Raw genomic sequence first — 21,456 nt, 5'->3', positions numbered from 1 at the left:
CCTCGCCCGGCTAGTTTTTTGTATTTTTTTAGTAGAGACGGGGTTTCACCGTGTTAGCCAGGATGGTCTCGATCTCCTGACCTCGTGATCCGCCCATCTCGGCCTCCCAAAGTGCTGGGATTACAGGCTTGAGCCACCGCGCCCGGCCTGTAACTTTTTAACTTTACGAACTTTTAAATTTTTTTAACTTTTTTTTTTTGAGATGGAGTTTCACTCTTGTTGCCCGGGCTGGAGTGCAGTGGCGTGATCTTGGCTCACCGCCACCTCCATCTCCCGGGTTCAAGCGATTCTCCTGCCTCGGCGTCCCTAGTAGCGAGGATTACAGGCATGTGCCACCATGCCCAGCTAGTTTTGTATTTTTAGTAGAGACGAGATTTCTCCATGTTGGTCAGGCTGGTCTCGAACTTCTGACCTCAGGTGATCCGCCTGCCTCTGCCTTCCAAAGTGCTGGGATTACAGGCATGAGCCACCGTGCCCGGTCTTTTTAACTTTTTAAAATAACATTTAGCTTAACGTACAGCTACTTGGAAGGCTAAGGTGGGAGGATTGCTTAAGCTCAGGAATTGGATACCAGCCTGGACAAATAGGGAGACTTTGCCTCTTAAAAAAATAAATAACACTTAGCTTAAAACACAAGCACATTGTACAGCTTCACAAAAATATTTTATTTCTTTATATCCCTACTCTATAAGCTTTTAAAAAAAAAAATTTTTTTTTAAACTTTTAAACATTTTGTTAAAAACTAAGACAGATATGTTAGTGTAGGCCTACACAAGGTCAGAATCATCAGTATCCCTGCCCTCCTTCTCTACATCTTGTCCCACTGGAAGATCTTCAAGGGCATTAACACACATAGACTCATGGAGCTGTCATCTCTTATAAGAAGCCTTCTTCTGGAGTAGCTCTTGCCTTCAAGACCTGCCTTGAGGCTATCTTATAGTTAAAAAAAAAAGTAGGAGTATACTAACATAACAAAAAGGATAGTTTATGTATAGTAAACACATAAACCAGTAACATAGTTGTTTATTGTCATTCTCAAGTGTATGTACTACACATTATTGTATTTGTTATACTTTTTTTTTTTTTGGAGATGGAGTCTCTCTCTGTTACCCAGGATGGAGTGCAGTGGCGTGATCTTGGCTCACTGCAAGCTCCGCCTCCCATGTTCACACCATTCTCCTGCCTCAGCCTCCTGAGTAGCTGGGACTACAGGCACCCGCCACTATGCCTGGCTAATTTTTTTTGTATTTTTAGTAGAGACGGGGTTCCACCGTGTTAGCCAGGATGGTCTCGATCTCCTGACCTCGTGGTCCACCCGCCTTGGCCTGCCAAAGTGCTGGAATTACAAGCGTGAGCCACCGCGCCCGGCCTCTCTTTGTTTTTGGGATGCAGTCTCCCGCTGTTGCCCAGGCTGGAGTGCGGTGGCACGATCTTGGCTCACTACAACCTCCACCTCCCAGGTTCAAGTGATTCTCCTGACTCAGCCCCCCTAGTAGCTGGGATTACAGGTGCTCACCACCACACCTGGCTAATTGTTTTGTGTTTTTAGTAGAGATGGGGTTTCACTGTATTGGTCAGGCTGGTTTCGAACTCCTGACCTCAAATGATCCACCCACCTTGGCCTTCCAGAGTGTTGGGATTACAGGCATGAGCCACTGCACCCAGCCCCAATATATGCTATGCTTTTATACATCTAGCAGTGTAGTAGGTTTGTTTACATCAGCAGCACCACAGACACATAAGGAGTGCATTACAATGGCTGTGACATCACTAGGCAGTAGGAATTTTTCAGCTCCATTATAATCTTATGGGACCACCATTGTATATTCAGTCTGTCATTGACTAAAACATTGTTATGTTGCGAATAACTGTACATTTTCATAATGAGATTTTAGTGTTTCTGTCAGTAATAGTTCTTTTGTGAGAATGACAGTTGTTTGTTTCCTACACTGGTCTCCAGTATGGTCCTTCAGGATAAAGACTACACTGTTGGTTATTGTATAGTAGAATCACATCAACTAAAATTCAATTGTACTTGCTTGGCAAAAAGAAAAAAATGTAATTATACTGATTCTGTTTGTCTTTCACTTTAATGACCTGTTGTCTTGGAGCCAGTGGTGCATGAGACAGTGATACTTGAGTCTGTTTCCTTTGTTTCTTTTTTTTTTAAGATGGAGTCACATTCTGTCCCCCAGGCTGGCGTGCAGTGGTGTGATCTCGGCTCACTGCAACCTCTGCCTCCCGGGTTCAAGTGATTGTCCTGCCTCAGCCTCCTGAGTAGCTGGGACTACAGGTGCCTGCCACCATCCCAGCTGATTTTTCTATTTTTTTAGAGATGGGTTTTCACCGTGTTGGCCAGGCTGGTCTTGAACTCCTGACCTGAGGTAATCCACCCGCCTCGGCCTCCCAAAGGCAGGAGCCCCTGTGCCCAGCCGATTGAGTATATTTTAAACCTTTATTAGATACCTGAAGATTCATGATTGTTGTGCCTTTTTGGCAGATTGAACCTTTTATCAGTAAAACTATCTGGACATCATCTGATGCTTTTGAATGGTATTTTGTCTATATTGCCTTTTTTAAAGTTTTTGTTGTTTAGTATTCACCTTCCACAACTTTTTACATTCCTTTTTAAAAAAAAAAAATTGTTTGGCCTTAGTATGTCATTTGGTTTTACATCATGCCTTATAGGCAGCAGGTAGTTAGTTTTGGTTTTAAACAATTCGAAAGTCTTTTAATGCAGGGATCTAAACTACTCACATTTATTGTTACTATTTCCATGTTTAGCGATTACTGCCATGTTTACTCTGCTTTTTTGTTTCTTATTTTTCCTTCCTTTCTGCTTTTTGTTGTGTTGGTCATTTCCCTATTTGGGGTTTATTTTTAGTAGTAAGGAAGCTGTACATTTCTATTTCTTTTCTTGTGTTCAATCTCAAATGTTAGTTTAGCTAGGTATAAGACTTTAGTTACAAAATAATCTTGCTTTAGAATTTTGAAATTGTTACTTAATTGGTTTTTAGTACCAAATGTTGGTGACAGTCTGGCACTGGATTGTTTTCTTTTAAATACTTTCAGGATTTTGTTGTGAAATTTCACCATAATGTCTAAAAATGCATGTCATTTTTCTTCAACTCCATGAATTTCTCTGATTCCTTAGATTTTTTTTTTCCTATGCCTTTCGTTTTATAACTCCACGTAGGCAAATGATGGAACTTCTGGATTTATACTTTGTGTCATTTCATTTCTCCAAACTTCCCATCTCCCTATCCTCTCTTTCCATGGCATTCTGTCAGGTTTCCCCCATTCTCTACTTGTTAATTCGCTCCTCAGCTTTCTCCTTTAATATATAGCCAATCTGCTGAATTAATTGTAATAAAGTTTTTTCATTTTCAGAATTTCTAATTGGTGCTCTTTAAAAGCAACCTTTTTTTAATGATGGCAAGATAGCCTCTCATTTTTTTGAAACTAAATTTTTTGTTTGCTTGGCTTATCCTGCTTTCTCAGATACTGCTTTTGTATTTGAGTTGGGGGCCTCTTTTTGTATGGGTTGGTTTTCCCTTATTGTTAGCAATTCTTGATAGTGTGGTCTTTTTAAAAACAGAGGCAAGGTATGGTATGCCCTGTCACTGTCACTTATCTCTTTAAAGAGGGTCTGGTCTCAATGTCTCAATGTTGTTCAGGCTAATCTCAGACTCCTGGGCTCAAGCAATTCTGCCTCGGCATCCCGAGTATCTGAAACTATAGGTGTGTGCCATGGTACCCGGCCACTTGTCTCTCTTGTAGAAGATCCTCACTCCTGAATGACACAGCCCTACTCTATTGTGATTTCTCCTTCCTCCAGTGGAGTGGGAGGATTGTTGAGGTTGTCTCAAATGCAAGTTTTCTAGCAATCACCCTGATGATTGCCCCCTAGAGCCTACAGCTACATAAGGGATTCCTAGTTTTGCTTATTGTGGGTGTTTTGTGGGTGTTTCTCTGTCAGTCCTGTGGCAGTCTCTGTTAGTCCTGGCACGTATTCATAGTCCTGAAACATGATGTATCCTTGAAATTAAGCTTACGTTTCAAAGCTTTTGGAAGATAATTAAGTCTACTGACAAATGGAAGATTTTAAGTTCATCTATTAATTTATATGTGCTTGTCTTGGTTCCTTTCATCCTCCCACATCAGTTTTAAAATATACATTCTGGTTGACACTAGCTAACTTAAAGTAGCTATGTAATATTCTGAGCTTAGATACTTAGAGCTTCCTATAAATCCTTTGCACACTTTAAATCCTTTAAAAACTTTAAAGTTCTACAGCCTTTTTGAAAAGTCTGAGTGTTTTGAAATTAAAAACATATAGACCTCCAGCCTGGGCAACCTGGCAAAACCCCAGCTCTACTAAAAATAAAAAAATTAACCCGATGTGGTGGTGCGCGCCGGTAGCCACAGCTACTTGGGAAGCTGAGGCAGGAGAATCACTTGAACTTAGGAGATGGAGGTTGCAGCGAGCCAAGATTGTGCCTCTGCACTCCAGCCTGGGCGACAGAGAGAGAGGAAAAAAAAAAGTATATATGTATATATCTGTGTGTGTGTGTGTGTGTGTCTTTTAGCTGGGCATGGTGGTGTGCACCTATAATCCCATCTGCCTAGAACATGGAGGTAGGGCAATTGCTTGAGCCTAGCAATTTGAGACTAGCCTGGGCAATATAGCAGGGCACCTCTCATGCTTTTTTGGGGGGAGGGGTGGGTGGGCAGAGACATAGTCTCAGTCTGTCACTCCAAGGCTGGAGTGCAGTGGTGTGATCTCGGCTCACTGTAGCCTCCACCTCCTGGATTCAAGCAATTCTCATGCCTCAGCCACCCCAGTAGCTGGGACTGCAGGCGTGTGCCACCATACCCAACTATTTGTTGTATTTTTCTTAGAGACGGGGTTCTGCCACGTTGTCCAGGCCAGTCTCAAACTCCTAGCCTCAAGTGATCTGCCCGCCTCAGCCTCCCAAAGTGTTGAGATTATAGGCATGAACTACCATGCCTGGCCACAATGTGCTTTTTGACTCAACAGTCCTACTAGTTAGAATCTAGTCCGTGAAGATATTTGTATGAAGCAACTTACATTATAAACAGTCATTCTGTCTTCCTGTTTTTATCAGTTTGTTGTTTAATTACTGTGGTCGGAGTCTGTGAATGTTGATTAGTGTTTGATAAATTGTTTCTTTTCATTTCAGAACTCTCTTGATAGAGCCCAAGCAGCCAAGAATAAAGGCAATAAATATTTTAAAGCAGGAAAATATGAACAAGCTATTCAGTGCTATACTGAGGCTATTAGCTTGTGCCCTACAGAGAAGAATGTCGACCTTTCTACATTTTATCAAAACAGAGCTGCTGCCTTTGAACAGTTGGTATGTACTTTAGGTTGTTTCTTCTGTTCCTTTTGTTTCTCTTTATTTGCTTAAATTTTCAGTTAATGCTACTTAAATAAACCTAATGTATTTTTTGAAGTTGTTTCAAAATTCTGGGATGTTGTTTTAATTTCCCATTAATTGCAAAACTTTTTAAAGAACAAATTCTGTAGTTTTGCTGACTGCAGATATACTCCAAAGTTAAGTATATTTCAGATTTTATAAAATTAGATAGTATAGGAAGTTTCTGGTGACTCTATTCTCCTCAACAGTTTGAGGCTATTTCTTTAACTTTTTGATATTTATATGTGCTTTTGTAATGTATTGCAGATGTTAACTCTTTGTTTCTATTAGGAATACTTTTTTATTCTAGGACTTTTAATACTCAGCCTATTAAGTTTGAACTGATTTCTATTGAACAGTACTTTCTTCAGTGTGATTTTTTTTTTGAATACTTTCAATTACAGCAAAAATGGAAAGAAGTGGCACAAGATTGTACAAAGGCTGTTGAACTTAATCCCAAATATGTGAAAGCTCTCTTTAGACGTGCAAAAGCCCATGAGAAGCTAGACAATAAGAAGGAATGTTTAGAAGGTGAGGGTCATTTTGTGTTTACATATGAAAATTACTTAAGATTTTGTAGTCATTGGTAAATGTATATGAAACTGTGCCTTGTGAGTGCAAGAATCAGTTGTTTTTAGAAGTTGGATTCCTTTGCAATTAAGACTGTGTCTTCTAGTTTAAATTAAGATTGCTGATACTTAAGTATTATCTCTGTTCTCAACTATGGAATTAAATGAGTATTAAGATTACGAGTTTATATACTACACGTTTTGAACTTAGCAGCTCATCAGCATTAGTATAATTCTCTGAATAAAGAAATCAGAAAAGAGGTTTTAGCAAGTGATAGTGTTTCTAAGGTTCTACATATTTCATTTAATAGGTATAAATACAGCTTTGAGAGCTATGTTTATAATATGTATAAACATAGCTTTCAGATGAATCATTAAAGAAAACATTGTTTTTTGCCCTCGGCATTTTCAAACATTATTTTATACCCAATTGGAAATTGTTTTATACCTAATTTACACCTAACTGGAAATGATGTAATTGGTACAAAGCATCAAAGTGAATTTGTCATTCTCAGTAAATGCCATAAATATTCTGTGATCTCTGATTGGTCATTTCTCTGCTTCCCAAGCTGCAATTACAGTATACCTCTGGCCTTTGAAGTACATTCTTCTAGGTGACATGAAGCAAAACCAAAGTATAATTTTCTACAGTCTAAAAGTTCTTTCCATTTCATATTTAAGTCTGTTTTAAAAGCATCAGTAAAAGGAAAAGGCCCCTTTCTGAAAAGAAAAGTATAGATTCCCAAATGAGGGTATTTTAGAGAACATTTTAGCAAAATTTGAGGTTCTTGTGGTGGCACATACTTTGGTAGTATGTGGAAAGAGTATTGTTTTAGAAAAGGGAATCCTGAGTTTTGAACCAGACCTTGAAGTTGCTAACATAATAACTGGTAGAGAGGAGGTTGATTGAAGTGTCACGTAGAAGAAACAGGATGGGGAAAAAAGACATTGACGTTGGCACTAGCCATGGTTATCAGGGGAATATAACAGCAGATTGACTTGTTCGGTGGAGCAAGGATGTGGAATTACAAGAAATTTAATTCAGAAAGAGAAGAGACGTCATTGTTTGAGTGCTTTGAATGAAAGACTGAGAGGTTAAGGAACCACTTATCTTTTGAATTTCCAACCACTGCATGCATCTTGAGCTGTGACATAACCAGATGAAAAGGTATGGAGGCAGATTTATTTGAGAGCTCTGTGGCAAGATGGCTTTGGAGACAAGGAATAACTCTGAGGCCTATAAAAAACGCCAGACATGAGAGAGCCACACTATGTTGATATGCCTTAGAGTTGCTAGCCAGAAGAGAATATTCCTGGATTCCTTGTTTTATTTGCTATATATAGAATGTTAGAGTGGTGAGAAACACCAGAAATCATGCGGCATAGCCCCTTTCATTTCACAGGTAAAGAAAGCAAACCCCAGAGAAGTGGAGTGACTTTCTGAGCTTTCAGTTTGGTCATAGAGAATATAAAGTTAGGTATTAAGAATCAATCAATTGGAAATGAAACAGTCCCATTTGGTCATGAATTTAGTTTGGCTTTCTGTAGTTACATTGTACCCATTTGATGCTGCTGACCATCTTTGCAGTAATTTTATATTTACTGTTATGGTTTTCATCATTTCTAGATGTCACTGCTGTGTGTATATTAGAAGGGTTCCAAAATCAACAAAGCATGCTTTTAGCCGATAAAGTTCTTAAACTCCTTGGAAAAGAGAAAGCCAAAGAAAAATATAAGGTAAATTTATCTGATTTGGGGAATAGAGGGAGTACTATGTACATTGTGAGGGGTATTTTCTACGTTTATGCTACTTAAGCTTAGGCATAGTGGTAATGGCAACAACTGCAATTAGAACTGGGTTATATTTCTTCTTCCTATTATCTTGGGCTTTTATGGCTTGTCCTTCTTCAGTAAGAATATATGCTCTATCCAGTACTCTACCCTGGAGAGTATTGGAATTCATCTCTGTTAGGGATTGCCACACTGTGGCCCATAGGCCAAATCCAGTCTGCTACCTGTTTTTATAAATGTTCAGTCACATGTTGTTTTCAGCTGCCTTTGAGATACAACAGCAGAGTTGAGTGGTTGTGACAGACTGTATAGACTCCAAAGCCTAAAATATTTACTATGTGGCCCTTTACAGAAAATATTTTCTATATTATTAAGTTTTAAAGATATACTGTGTAAGTTGGCATTAGTTTTAGACTATTATTAACAGGTAGTTTAATTCAACAATCATTTATTAAACAAAGCTACATGTTTGGCATTTTGGAGGGATGGGTTCAAAGACATGGCCTTTGCCCTTATAGAATTAAAATGTAGTGAGAGAGACTGACTGTTACTATGTATAAAAGGCATGCTATAGTTAAGTGCCCAAAGTGAGATGTAAGTAAAGAGAGTACTTACATACTCTCTTTGCATCAGTAAACATCACTGGAGATTCATTGTTAAATCCCAGTAATAGCGAGGTAATTGTTTCTTTTTCCTTTAATAATAGCTTGCTTTTTTCTTGAATTGGTTTTAGTAATCTGTATTTTTAATTTTACATCTCTGGATGTTAGCTGAGTGAAACACTTAAAACAAGTTTCTTCACTGAAGGACTTTAATAATCTACTAAGGCGTGTCTTGAATCTCTTAAGAGGGGTATAGCTGAAGTGATTCCCAGTCTCTCTCTCTCTCTTTTTTTTTTTCTTTCTTTGTCACCCAGGCTGGACTGCAGTTGTTACCTTGACTCACTGCAACCTCTGCCTCCCAGGTTCAAGCAATTCTCATGCCTCAGCCTCCCATGTAGCTGGACTACAGGCATGCACCACTACCCCTGGCTAATTTTTTGTACTTTAGTAGAGACAGGGTTTCACCATGTTACCCAGGCTGGTCTCAAACTCCTGAGCTCAAGCAGTTCACCTTCCTCAGCCTCCCAAAGTGCTAGAATTACAGACGTGAGCCACTGCGCCTGGCCCCAGTCTTTTTAAACTATGAATTTTTTTTTCCCTTGAGCATCTCATAAGACTAGTGTTTCTTGAAATCACTTTGTAAAACACCATGGTAGAGTCCATAAATTGAACCTCGAAGGAGCCTAGTTTCCTTATACATAGTGTGGAGTAATTAGACTGGTTGGATTGCAGGATGGTAAGAAAATAGAAAATAAAGTTAGGCATATTTATCACTTGATAGATGACCATTTGACTTAAAATATTTTATTATCCTAAGTTAAAACAAATTGAATCTCTCCCCAGAGAGCGCCCACAGATTAGTGTGGGTTTTCTCTTAGGTTTCCTTTTTAGTTCTCTTTGGATCCCTCATTGATCTATCCTAGATTAGATAATTTACTTACAAAGCCAATTCCTTTTTTTCTTCCTTCGAATATGAAGACATTACCAAAATAACAGTAATGATATTTGTTACACATACAATTTAAAATTCTGTGTTTCCATTAAACTCTTTGGGCTGAATTGTGTAGATAAAGGATGCAAAATACATTATGAGAGCCCTTTGGGTGTGGTGTTCCCACTTCATTTAAAACTTTATAATGATAATTGTGTTTCGGGAGGAACAAAATACTCCCATAATTGTGAATTAGGTTGCTATGCCTCAAATAAATAATCAAAACAGGAAATGTGATTTCAGTATGGTTTTCAGTGGCACTTACCTGTAATAAAGATCTTTAGATGAAAGCCCAAGGTAAATGGACTTAACATTTTCAGCACCTGTGTAAGATGTGGTCTTACATCTTTGTAGAGGGAAAAGGCTCTTATTTAAAACCTGCTTTGACCAGCTGGGACTGGCAGCTTCACCTTTTCCACTGTCTTTTGTTCTGTGGCTTGGAGCTTAATTTTAGTTATTTGAAAAATGAAAATCCAATTTTTATGACAGTTATTCTTAGTGTTCTACAATGTACCTGCTTTTTTGGTTAGTATTTCCCATTCTGATGTCTTTGAACATGACTAAATTTCAGAATCGTGAACCTCTGATGCCATCTCCACAGTTTATCAAATCTTACTTCAGTTCTTTCACGGATGATATCATTTCCCAGCCCATGCTTAAAGGAGAGAAGTCTGATGAAGATAAAGACAAGGAAGGGGAGGCTTTAGAAGTGAAAGAAAAGTAAGTATATCAAGCATAGTGTCTGCTTAGTGGTGTTCTGGTGGCTTTGAATATTCCTTAGGGCCCAGATGGGTTCTGAGCCATGTCACAACAGCAGCTCTCTATCTACAGATAGAGATAGACAGAAATATAATTTAAAATTATATAATATTATTATTATTATAAAAACACTTTTCTTTCTAGCATATGTCTGTTACTTCTCTGGTGACTCAAGGTTTTACTGCCAGGAGTCTGCCCTGCTTTTACTCAAGTTCCTATGTGATCTTCTCAAGAGGACTCCCATTGAATCCAGTGACTGACTGTGTTTGAATAGAGGCAATAACTTGAAAATTATTGTATAGCTCAACATGCAGATGTTCTAGTACAGGGAAGTATTTAATTTGTAAACTGAGATACTTTTAGGGATGTCCAAAGAGTGAATTTTTTCAAGGTTTTTTCTGCTTGTCTAGGAAGATGCCTGTTTTGGAGGGCTTCCTGTTGGGGTCTGTAGAGAGCTGAAGAGTACAGGATACTATGTTTCTAGCTGGACACCTAGTGATATAATGTCGTATAAGCCATCTAGCCTGCTTTATTCCATTCATATTTGTCAATACTTGTATTTTTCTGTCAAGGGTAGCCCTCCTCCCTGAGAGAAGGTACGATATTATTATCAACATGATATTTTGTAATGAGTTAGGAAGAAAAGGAAATACTGTTCTAGTAGCTGAGCATAACTGGGTTTTGCATCTGCAGCATATTGCAGGGTTTGAAGAAACAAATTGCTTTTGATTTTTATCTTCCAATTTTTCTACCATTGCTGGTGACCTTTTAAGAGAAGATACTATGCATAATTATACTGCAGTGTACAAATTTTAGTTCATTGATACACAATCTTTGAGAAGATTGTAGTTGGGAAGTAAATGTTTAAGATGTCATATTAGCTCTTGTGACTGTTATGCAAACAATTTCTTCTTCTGGTTAGGAAATAGTCCTTGTCCCAGAAAAACTATAATGAATTTAATACTATTATTCTAAAAGCTTTATTGAGAGATGGTAGGATGTAGCTAGCTAACATCAGCACACTAACTGGAATTGGACCTAAGTTTTAAATGCCATTTTAGGCCGGGCGCGGTGGCTCAAGCCTGTAATCCCAGCACTTTGGGAGGCCGAGACGGGCGGATCACGAGGTCAGGAGATTGAGACCATCCTGGCTAACACGGTGAAACCCCGTCTCTACTAAAACTACAAAAAACTAGCCAGGCAAGGTGGCGGCGCCTGTAGTCCCAGCTACCTGGGAGGCTGAGGCAGGAGAATGGCGTGAACCCGAGAGGCGGAGCTTGCAGCAAGCTGAGATCCGGCCACTGCACTCCAGCCTGGGTGACAGAGCGAGACTCCGTCTCAAAAAAAAAAAAAAAAAAAAAAAGCCATTTTACTCTGAGCGTTAGCTTTATCATCCTTTAAATGGAGCTAGTAATATTTACCTTACGAAGTTATTGCGAGGTGTAGAAATCATCCTTATAAATAAGTAGCACTTATGTTCTTCAGTGACATTACTTTTAATCTGATTTAAATCATTGTTTGTGTTTTCTTTCTTTTCTCTCTCTTTTTTTTTTTACTTGATACGGAGTCTCTTTCGCCTAGGCTGGAGTGTGGTGGTGGCACAGTCTTGGCTCACTGCAGCCTGTGTCTCCTGGGATCAAGCGATTCTCCTGCCTCAGCTTCCCTAGTATCTGGGATTACAGGCACACGCCACGATGCCAACTAATTTTTGTATTTTTAGTGGAGACGGAGTTTCACCATGTTGGCCAGACTGGTCTCGAACTCCTGACCTCAGGTGATCCACCCACCTTGGCCTCCCAAAGTGTTGGAATTACAGGTGTGAGCCACTGCACCTGGCCTGTTTGTGTTTTCTTAGCCTGGTGACCTGAGAAACAAAACTAGAATGTATGCAACATTTGAATGTAATTACAGGAGTGGTTAGGATACAGCTTATAAGATTTTTCACTGACATAACTTTTTTTATTTATTTTTTTAAGATACAGGGTCAGGCCAGGCATGGTGGTTCATGCCTGTAATCCCAACACTTTGAGAGGCTGAGGTGGGCAGATTGCTTGAGCCCAGGAGTTTGAGACTAGCCTGGGCAACATGGAGAAGCCCTGTCTACAGAAGACTTAACAAAAATTAGCTTGGCATGGTGGTGTCCACCTATAGTCTCAGCACTGGGGAGGCTGAGGTGGGAGGATGGGTTGAGTCCCAGTGGCAGAGGTTGAGAGTGAGCTGAGAACATGCCACTGTACTCCAGTCTGGGGAACAGAGCAAGACTCTGTCTCAAAAAACAAAAAGGAGAGGGGGTCACTCAGGCTGTACTGCAGTGGTGCGATCATAGCTCACTGCAGCCTCCAACTCCTGGAATCAAGCTATCCTCTCGCCTCAACCTCATGAGTAGCTGGGACTCTAGGTGCACACCACCGTGGCTAATTTTTTTTGTTTTTAATTATGAAGATGGGGTCTTGCCATGTTGCCCTGGCTGGTCTTGAACTCCTGGGCTCAGGTGATCCTCCCACGTCAGCCTTCCAGACTACTGGGATTATAGGCATGAGCCACCGCGTCTGGCCTGACGTAACTTTTAAGTCATTTGCCAGTTTTCTCTATGCAGATATAACAACTGAAATAAGAAAATGTACTTTAATTTACAATGCCTTATGTTTGGAAGATATCTCATGTACCTCATGACACCTAGTAGAAATTTCAGTTAAAAAGATTACATCTACAAGCATCTCCATAAAAGTCATCATCTTAGAAGAATAATAAGAGATACTGTGTTCACTGCTCTTTAAAACATAGAGAAGGCTGTTTTTTAAAGTATTAATTGATGGAAGAGTCTTCCTTTAAATTCGCTTCTTTAATAAGTTCAGTTATTAATTCTAGGTCTAGGTCTGCTCACACCTCTTGCCTTAGCTTCTGTGACTCTAAACTCACTTATTTCCTATTTCCCTGTTCCTTCTGTTAACCATTAAACACCTGTTGAGTACCGTTGATGTGCATCAGATATGAAGGTGAATAAGACAGGATCCTTGCCCATATTGCATATCAGTCTCTCTTTCATTAGCTCATCTTTTCAGTATCTAAATGTCTAAGCTGAGGTATTACTCAGGACTCTGCTGCTTCCTTTTTAAAACTCCTTGTCCAAGGTTTCAAGAAAATCCCCATCTACATAAAAAATCCTAATCTGTTTAACCGCACCGCCCTTTCCCCACCCCAGCTCCATCCCACACTGGCTGATTGTCTTGTTAAGGGGAAATAGACAGTTGCTTAATGTACTCAGGTGTGCTAAATGTAGCATGTTTTAACATTTAATTTTTTTTCTTTCTTTTCTTTTTTTTTTCTTTCCTTTGTTTTGTTTCTTTCTTTTTTTTTTTGAGATGGAGTCTCGCTGTGTCAGCCAGGCTGGAGTGCAGTGGCACCATCTCGGCTCACTGCAACCTCCGCCTCCCAGGTGCTCAAGCGATTCTCCTGCCTCAGCCTCCTGAGTAGCTGGGACTACAGGCACACGCCACCATGCCCAGCTAATTTTTGTATTTTTAGTAGAAACGGGTTTTACCATGTTGGCCAGGCTGGTCTTGAACGCCTGACCTCAATGATCCGCCCACCTCGGCATCCTAAAGTGCTGAGATTACAGGCGTGAGCCACCAAACCCGGGCACATTTAATTTTTTCTTAGTAAATAATTTCCTATGTTTGTTTTTATTTTCAGTTCTGGATATTTAAAGGCCAAACAGTATATGGAAGAAGAAAACTACGATAAAATCATAAGTGAATGCTCAAAAGAAATAGATGCTGAAGGCAAATACATGGCGGAAGCATTACTACTACGAGCTACCTTCTACCTGCTTATTGGCAATGCCAATGCGGCCAAACCAGATTTAGATAAAGTCATCAGTTTGAAAGAAGCTAATGTGAAGGTACATTAAAAAATGTGTGTGAAGAAATTATTAAATAGAAGGTGATGCCTTTCATTATGTTTTGCCAGATTTTTTAAAGCATTTCAACTGCCATTCTTCGAAGGGCTGTTTTTGTTTTTGAAGAAACTGCTCTTAACAATAACGTAATTGGTGCAGTGAATCTGAAAATATAAATGTCAATGATATTTATCTTTATTTAGAAAAGAACGTTTTTTTTTTCCTATTGCATCTGGTAGTTTCATCTTTGCCCTGTAACCACTGCCTACTGTATTGGACTATATTTGGGCAGTGGTAAAAGTGATAGAGCAATTCTATAGATAATGCTGTAAGTAACGTGTAATATGTAGCACCAGGTTATAAAACACTTAACACATTAATATATTCAGAAAGGTGTTATGTTACATGAAAAAAGGTTCTAAAAATAGGATGTATAAATAAGCCAAAAGTTTTGCTGTTGTACAGTTGAAACAGCCTAACATTTTCTAAATATTCTTTTTTTTTTTTTTTGAGACGGAGTCTTGCTCTGTGCCCCAGGCTGGAGTGCTGTGGCACGATCTCGGCTCACTGCAAGCTCTGCGCCCCCCCCGCCCCCCCAGGTTCATGCCATTCTCCTGCCTCAGCCTCCCGAGTAGCTGGGATTACAGGCGCCTGCCACCACGCCCGGCTAATTTTCTTATATTTTTTTTTGTAGAGATGGGATTTTACCGTGTTAGCCAGGATGGTCTCGATCTCCTGACCTCGTGATCCGCCCGCCTTGGCCTCCCAAAGTGTTAGGATTACAGGCTTGAGCCACCGCGCCCGGCCTGAGTATTCTTAATGTGCTATATGTTATGCATTTCATAATTAAGATTCAGGGGCATCTGTTGAATTGTTACATTCTATTCAGTGTAACAAAACAGAATTTAACCACCAATTAACTGTATTACTTATTAGTTTGTTAACATCTCTGACCTGTTTCCTCATTGCATTAAATGAACTCTGTAGCCTCTCTCATCTGCTATATTTGGGGGGATATAATAGTTGTTTCTATGACCTAAATAGTGTTAAAAGTTTCTTTCAAAATGAGATTTTCAAATTGAAGATACCCTCATAATATTATCTTTAATATTCTGCTGATTTTCCTAATGATTATAATGGTTATATATGTTTTTGTTATAATTGTGGAGGATGTTACTATTTGTTCTATATGTATGTACTATTGCTTTGAACAAAATTTTTTTTATTTTATTTTATTATTTTTTTTTTTTTGAGACGGAGTCTCGCTCTGTCGCCCAGGCTGGAGTGCAGTGGCCGTGGCCGGATCTCAGCTCACTGCAATCTCCGCCTCCCGGGTTTCCGCCATTCTCCTGCCTCAGCCTCCCGAGTAGCTGGGACTACAGGCGCCCGCCACTTCGCCCGGCTAGTTTTTTGTATTTTTTAGTAGAGACGGGGTTTCACCATGTTAGCCAGGATGGTCTCGATCTCCTGACCTCGTGATCCGCCCGTCTCGGCCTCCCAAAGTGCTGGGATTACAGGCTTGAGCCACCGCGCCCGGTCTGCTTTGAACAAAATTTTAAAGAAACATTGTTTTCATGATCACATGACTTTTAATGGCAAGTAGTAATGATGCCTACCATATGCCATGTACAAAAATTAACTCAAAATGGATTAGAGCCCTAAATGTAAGAGCTAAAACTATAAAACTCTTAGGATAAAATAGAGGACTAAATGTTACCTTAGATAAGCAGTAGTTTCTTAGATATGGCACCAAAATCACAAGCAACCAAAAAAAAAAAAAAAAAAAAAAAAAAAAAAAAAAAAAAAAAAAAACACGATAACTTGGACGTGATCAGACTTCTGTGCTTGGCTGGGGGGGGTGGCTCATGCTTGAAAATTAGCTGGGCATGATGGCATGTGCCTGTAGTCCCAGCTACTCAGGAGGCTGAGGTGGGAGGATCACCTGAGCCTGGGAGGTCGAGTCTGTGGTGAGCCGTGATTGTGCCACTGTACTCCAGCCTGGGTGACAGAGATCCTGTCTCAAAACAACAAAACAAAACTTCTGTGTGAAAAGACACCATCAAGAAAGAGAAAACACATCACTCAACATGGGAAAAATATTCATAAATCATGTATCTGATTAGGAGCTTGTATCCAGAATAAAGAACTCTGCTAAGAGCTCAACAATAAAAAGACAACCTAAGTTAAAAATGGGCAAAGGATCTGAATAGACATTTCTCCAAAGAATATACAAATGACCAATAATAAATGACAAGATGGCGTCATTAGCCATTAGGGAAATGCAAATCAAAACCACAGTGAGATGCCACTTCACACCTCCTAGGATGGCTATAATCAAAAAGACAATAAGGCTCTAATAAAAAACATGGTGGATAATAATAAGTGTTTTTGAAGATGTGGAAAATTGGAACCCTCATACATTGCTGGTGGAAATGTATTAATACAATGGGAAAGCCCTTTTGGAAATTAGTTTGGCAGTTCCTGAAAAAGTTACTGTATGATCTAGTAATTCCACTCCTAGGTATTTACCCAAGAGAATTGAGTACATTCATTAACACAAAAACTTGTACATGAGAGCTGGGTGTGGAGGCTCACACCTGTAATCCCAGCACTTTGGGAACCCAGGAGTTCTAGACTACTCTGGGCAACACAGCAAAATCTCATCTCTATTTTAAAAAACTTTTTTAAAAACCTTGTATATGAATGTTCATAGCAGCATTATTTATGGTAGCCAAAAAGTGAAAGAAGCTCAAATGTTCATCAGTTGGTGAATGGATATGTACAATGGAATATTTTTCAGGCATAACAAAAAGAATGAAAAACTGATACATGCTACAATATGGATGAACCTTGAAAACATGCTAACTCAAAGAAGCCAGATACAAAAGGCTATATATAATGTATGATTCCACTTATATGAAACATCCAGAATATACAAATTCGTAGAAATAGAAAATAGATTGGTGGTTTCTAGGGGCTGAAGAGTGTAGGAGGTGAACGGGGATGGAGAGTGACTGCTTATTTGTATGGGATTTCTTTTAAGGGTGATGAAAATGTTCTAGAATTAGATAGTGGTAATCAATACACAACTTAGTGAATATACTAAAAACAGCTGACATGCACACTTTAAAAGGGTGACCTTTGTGATATGTGGATGATAGAAAAAAGCTGTTATTTAAAGAAACTAGATTGGAGGAGAAAAAAGTAATGATGAATCTTTCCTCATTTGGGGTATATAGCTTCGAGCAAATGCTCTCATCAAAAGAGGCAGCATGTACATGCAACAGCAGCAGCCTTTGCTGTCCACTCAGGATTTTAACATGGCTGCTGATATCGATCCTCAGAATGCAGATGTTTATCACCACCGAGGACAGGTAAGTCTGTTTTCTTACCTAGAGGTCTGACTTTTGGATTGAGTTATTTGATAACATTTTTGAGAATTTCTTGTATAATTTTCTTGATTTTTCTTATATAATTTCTGATAGCTGTGAACAAAGTATCACAGTGGTTTACAGTTTGAATTGGCCTTTGTTTAGTCTGTCTTGAATATTTGTCTTTAATTTTGGTATTTACTTAGGAAAAAAGAGTAAAGGCAGGCAAAAACTGTTGGCTTACTAGTTCAAGTTTGTTTTTCTGGTGTTTCTGGTTCATAGGTTTTCAATGAGTGAAACATTAATAACATTTAGTAAGGAATCTGAGTTAATTCTAGAATCAACAGTATGATTTTTGTGAGCTTCCTGCTATATAAGGAAATAGTCTGGACTGTCCAAATAGTAAAAATAAATATATTTATCTTTTGAAGTTTTGTAACAGGCATATTAGTTTTTTAGTGGAAATATATAGAGAAGAAACAGTTTCCAATTACTGCCTCAGGTGGGGAAAACATGGCTTTATAATGGGCTTAACATGGCTTCTTAGAATGCCTTATGGTAGAAAGTGTGGGCTATGCATGATAATAACAGAAGAGCTGAAGTTCTTTCTAGTGGAGAATTTTACCTAATAGGGTCATGGGTCCTGCCTGGGAAGTGCATTATTAGGCGATTTTGTTGTGCAGACATCATAGAGTGTACTTGTACAAACCTAGATGGTATAGCCTACTATACACCTAAGCTGTATGTTGTAGCCTGTTGCTTCTAAGGTACAAACCTATATAGCGTGTTAGTGTACCAAGTATTATAGGCAGTTGTAACACAATGGTAAGTAACTGTGTGTCTAAAACATATCTAAACATAGAAAAGGTACAGTAAAAATGCAGTATTACAATCTTTTGGGACCACTGTTGTATATGCGGTCTGTTGATTGAAATGTAATTATGCATGACTGTATTTCTTTCAGAAGGGTGTTAAGTGTTGAGATAACCTCTTAAAATTCTTGACATTTTGATCTTTACTGGTAGTGTCTGAAGATTAATTTGAAAGGTAATTATCTGATGTCTAACCTGCCTTGATATTAGAATGTACAGGATGTTTCGTTTTCTAGAAGAAGGGGTTTCTTGCTTAATAGTGGTCAGAATTGCAGTGCAGAAATGGTTGGCTTGTAGTCCTTTCTAAAAGTTGGATACCATTTTTAAGTTTTGGAATCTTGCCTTTTAAATTTCAAGATTTTTAAATTCTCTTTCTAGAAAGTAATTATGTATTGAATAATTACTACATGCTCAGCATTATGCTAAGCTGTAATAATAGAGATGAGACACAGCACATACTTAACTGGTGGACCTATTTGAATTACATTTATTTACGTATTTTTTTCTTAGCTGAAAATACTCCTTGATCAAGTTGAAGAAGCAGTGGCAGATTTTGATGAATGTATTAGGTTAAGACCTGAGTCTGCTCTGGCACAAGCACAGAAATGTTTTGCATTGGTAGGTACTGCTATCTTTTGTATTTTCCTAAACATCACCTTTATTTTCCAGTGTCAACAAAAATCAGTATCTCATTGTCTACAAAGTCTTCTCTTTCTTTCTTTCCCAAAGGGTAACTACTGAGGAAAAAAGGTGCTGATTAATACCTAGCTCTTGTATTTCTCTAGACATTTGTTTGGGTTCATCTTGATAGATGTTTGTCCCTGATTTTATATTTCCGTAAACAGAACTGGTCTCCCTGCTTCTCCACCATAAATCAATATAAAGAGCAAAAACATTTTGAGGAAATACTTTGTAAACATGACACCATGTAACTTGCTCTCTCACCTCTGTTTCATGGAACTATTTCTTAATATTCAGAAACACAAAGCTCAAAAGGTTGTGTTTTTTTTTTTAAAGTGCATTTCTAGTAAAATAAGGTACTTCCAGTTAGCTATATGGCTAGAGTTCTAAAAGAATTTTCCGTTTAAAGGAAGAAATTGTGTCACAAATGTATATTATAAATGAAAAAAAATGACAAAAATTTTACTAGCTTTAAAATTCATTTATTGCAAAGTTCACTTCTTACAGATTAGTATGCCCTCTTCTACAATATTGAACATCTTGAAATTGTATAGTGGCCATGGAGTCGTAGTTGTACATAACGTTTGGCTCTCTGCTGCTGAGATACCTACTTGGAACCCTTTTAGATGCTGCAGATTATGTTAGCAAATCACCTGTTTTTTGGAAATATGTATGTAATTTTGTATGTTTATGTTAACATTCCATGAGTTTTTGAGTTCTTGATTTGACGGGCCTGTTTTGATTTTTTTATAGTACCGCCAGGCATATACGGGAAACAACTCTTCACAAATCCAAGCAGCTATGAAAGGTTTTGAAGAAGTCATAAAGAAATTTCCAAGGTGTGCCGAAGGCTATGCACTCTATGCCCAGGTAAATGTTTTTTCAGATTTTTAAAAAATAACTGCAAACGTATGCTACATCTCAGTGTGGAAATCAGAAAACAGTGCTGTCATGGTTGCAGCTTCTTTGGAAGCAGGTGGCTTTGTTGCTGATTGATTCTCATGGCTCCCGGTTGGTCCTGAATCACCTCAGAAGTGGCTCCTTTGTTACACAGTTTGGAAATCATGGCCCTAAACTCAATATGGGGAAGCTTCAGGCAAAAATTTCTCTCCTGTCTTCGTTTGGATTGGTTTTGCAAAAAGTAATTGCCTTAGGAAAAAATTACCGTATGCAATTGGTGGAGAAAATATCCACAGAAAGGCATTTCTTTCTGTTTGGTCACTGCCTTTTTATATGGCTAGGTTGTTTAATTTATTTTAATACAATTAAAATAAATTTATTTTAATTTATCTTTGCTTTATCTAAAATTCTTGAAACTCTCTTGGTTTAGGATTGAAGGTATGGAAAGCAGGATTTATATCTGAATTGTTTTAACTTTCTTATTGTTGTCTGAAATTCTTGAAAACTTCTTAATTTTAAATCATCCATTTAAATGAAAATGATTAGCTTCTTGTAGGTCATGGTCATACATTTTCCCCTCAAATAAATGACCTCTGAATGACTCAGTTTTCTTTCTTAAAGCTGAAAATTGGTTTTGGTATCTGCATAAACTAGCCATCTCAATACTGTATATCGGGGTACAGGTGCTTCGTGGCCTCTTAGGAATGGGGCCGCCCAGCGGGTGAGCATTGGGCAAGCATTACTACCTGAGCTCCACCTCCTGTCACTGTCAAATCAGCAGCAGCATTAGATTCTCATGCCTGATGATCTGAGGTGGAACAGTTTCATCCCAAAACCATCCCTCCTCCTCCCACCCCATCCATGGAAAATTGTCTTCCACAAAACTGGTCTGTGGTGCCAGAAGTGCTGGGAAAGTGTTGGGGACTGATGCTCTATATACTTAATTTTTCTTTTGAATTACAAAAGACATGTTGGGTTTTTCTCCACAGCACAGAAATAGGAAACAATAACAAATTACCATCCCCTGGCTGTGCGTGGTGGCTCCTGCCTGCAATCCCAGCACTTTGAGAGGCTGAGGCGGGCAGATCACTTGAGCCAGGAGTTTGAGACTAGGCTGGCCAGCACAGAGAAACCCCATCTCTACTAAAAATACACAAATTAGCTGGGTGTGGTTTGGTGCACACCTGTTATCCCAGCAACTCGGGAGGCTGAGGTAGGAGAATCACTTGAACCCAGGAGGCAGAGGTTGCAGTGAGCTGAGATTGCACCACTGCACTCCAGCCTGGGCAACAGAGGGAGACTGTATTTCCAAATATATATATATATAACCATCCCTGGTTGACCCCTCTCCTTACACCATTCTTTTTTTTTTTTTTTTTTTTTTTTTGAGACGGAGTCTTGCTCTGTCACCCAGGCTGGAGTGCAGTGGCCGGATCTCAGCTCACTGCAAGCTCCGCCTCCTCGGTTTACACCATTCTCCTGCCTCAGCCTCCCGAGTAGCTGGGACTACAGGCGCCCGCCACCTCGCCCGGCTAGTTTTTTGTAGTTTTTAGTGGAGACGGGGTTTCACCGTGTTAGCCA

General features: G+C 39.0%; 1 protein-coding gene across 1 annotated transcript in view; it reads left to right on the top strand.

The window, feature by feature from the left end:
• TOMM70 (translocase of outer mitochondrial membrane 70) overlaps positions 1-21,456 on the top strand; it is a 39,713-nt gene that overhangs the window by 10,056 nt on the left and 8,201 nt on the right. Inside the window, exons 2-9 of the mRNA XM_017891892.1 lie at positions 5,205-5,378; positions 5,846-5,972; positions 7,638-7,747; positions 9,966-10,114; positions 13,847-14,054; positions 17,291-17,425; positions 18,805-18,912; positions 19,729-19,845. Coding sequence (XP_017747381.1) covers positions 5,205-5,378; positions 5,846-5,972; positions 7,638-7,747; positions 9,966-10,114; positions 13,847-14,054; positions 17,291-17,425; positions 18,805-18,912; positions 19,729-19,845 — 1,128 coding nt within the window. The remainder of the gene's footprint in view (positions 1-5,204; positions 5,379-5,845; positions 5,973-7,637; positions 7,748-9,965; positions 10,115-13,846; positions 14,055-17,290; positions 17,426-18,804; positions 18,913-19,728; positions 19,846-21,456) is intronic.

This window comes from Rhinopithecus bieti, unplaced genomic scaffold (assembly GCF_001698545.2).
Source record: "Rhinopithecus bieti isolate Rb0 unplaced genomic scaffold, ASM169854v2 scaffold_20579, whole genome shotgun sequence".
NCBI lineage: Eukaryota > Metazoa > Chordata > Mammalia > Primates > Cercopithecidae > Rhinopithecus > Rhinopithecus bieti.
Note: the sequence above shows the minus strand (reverse complement) of the source record. Positions and strands in the feature narration are given on the sequence as shown.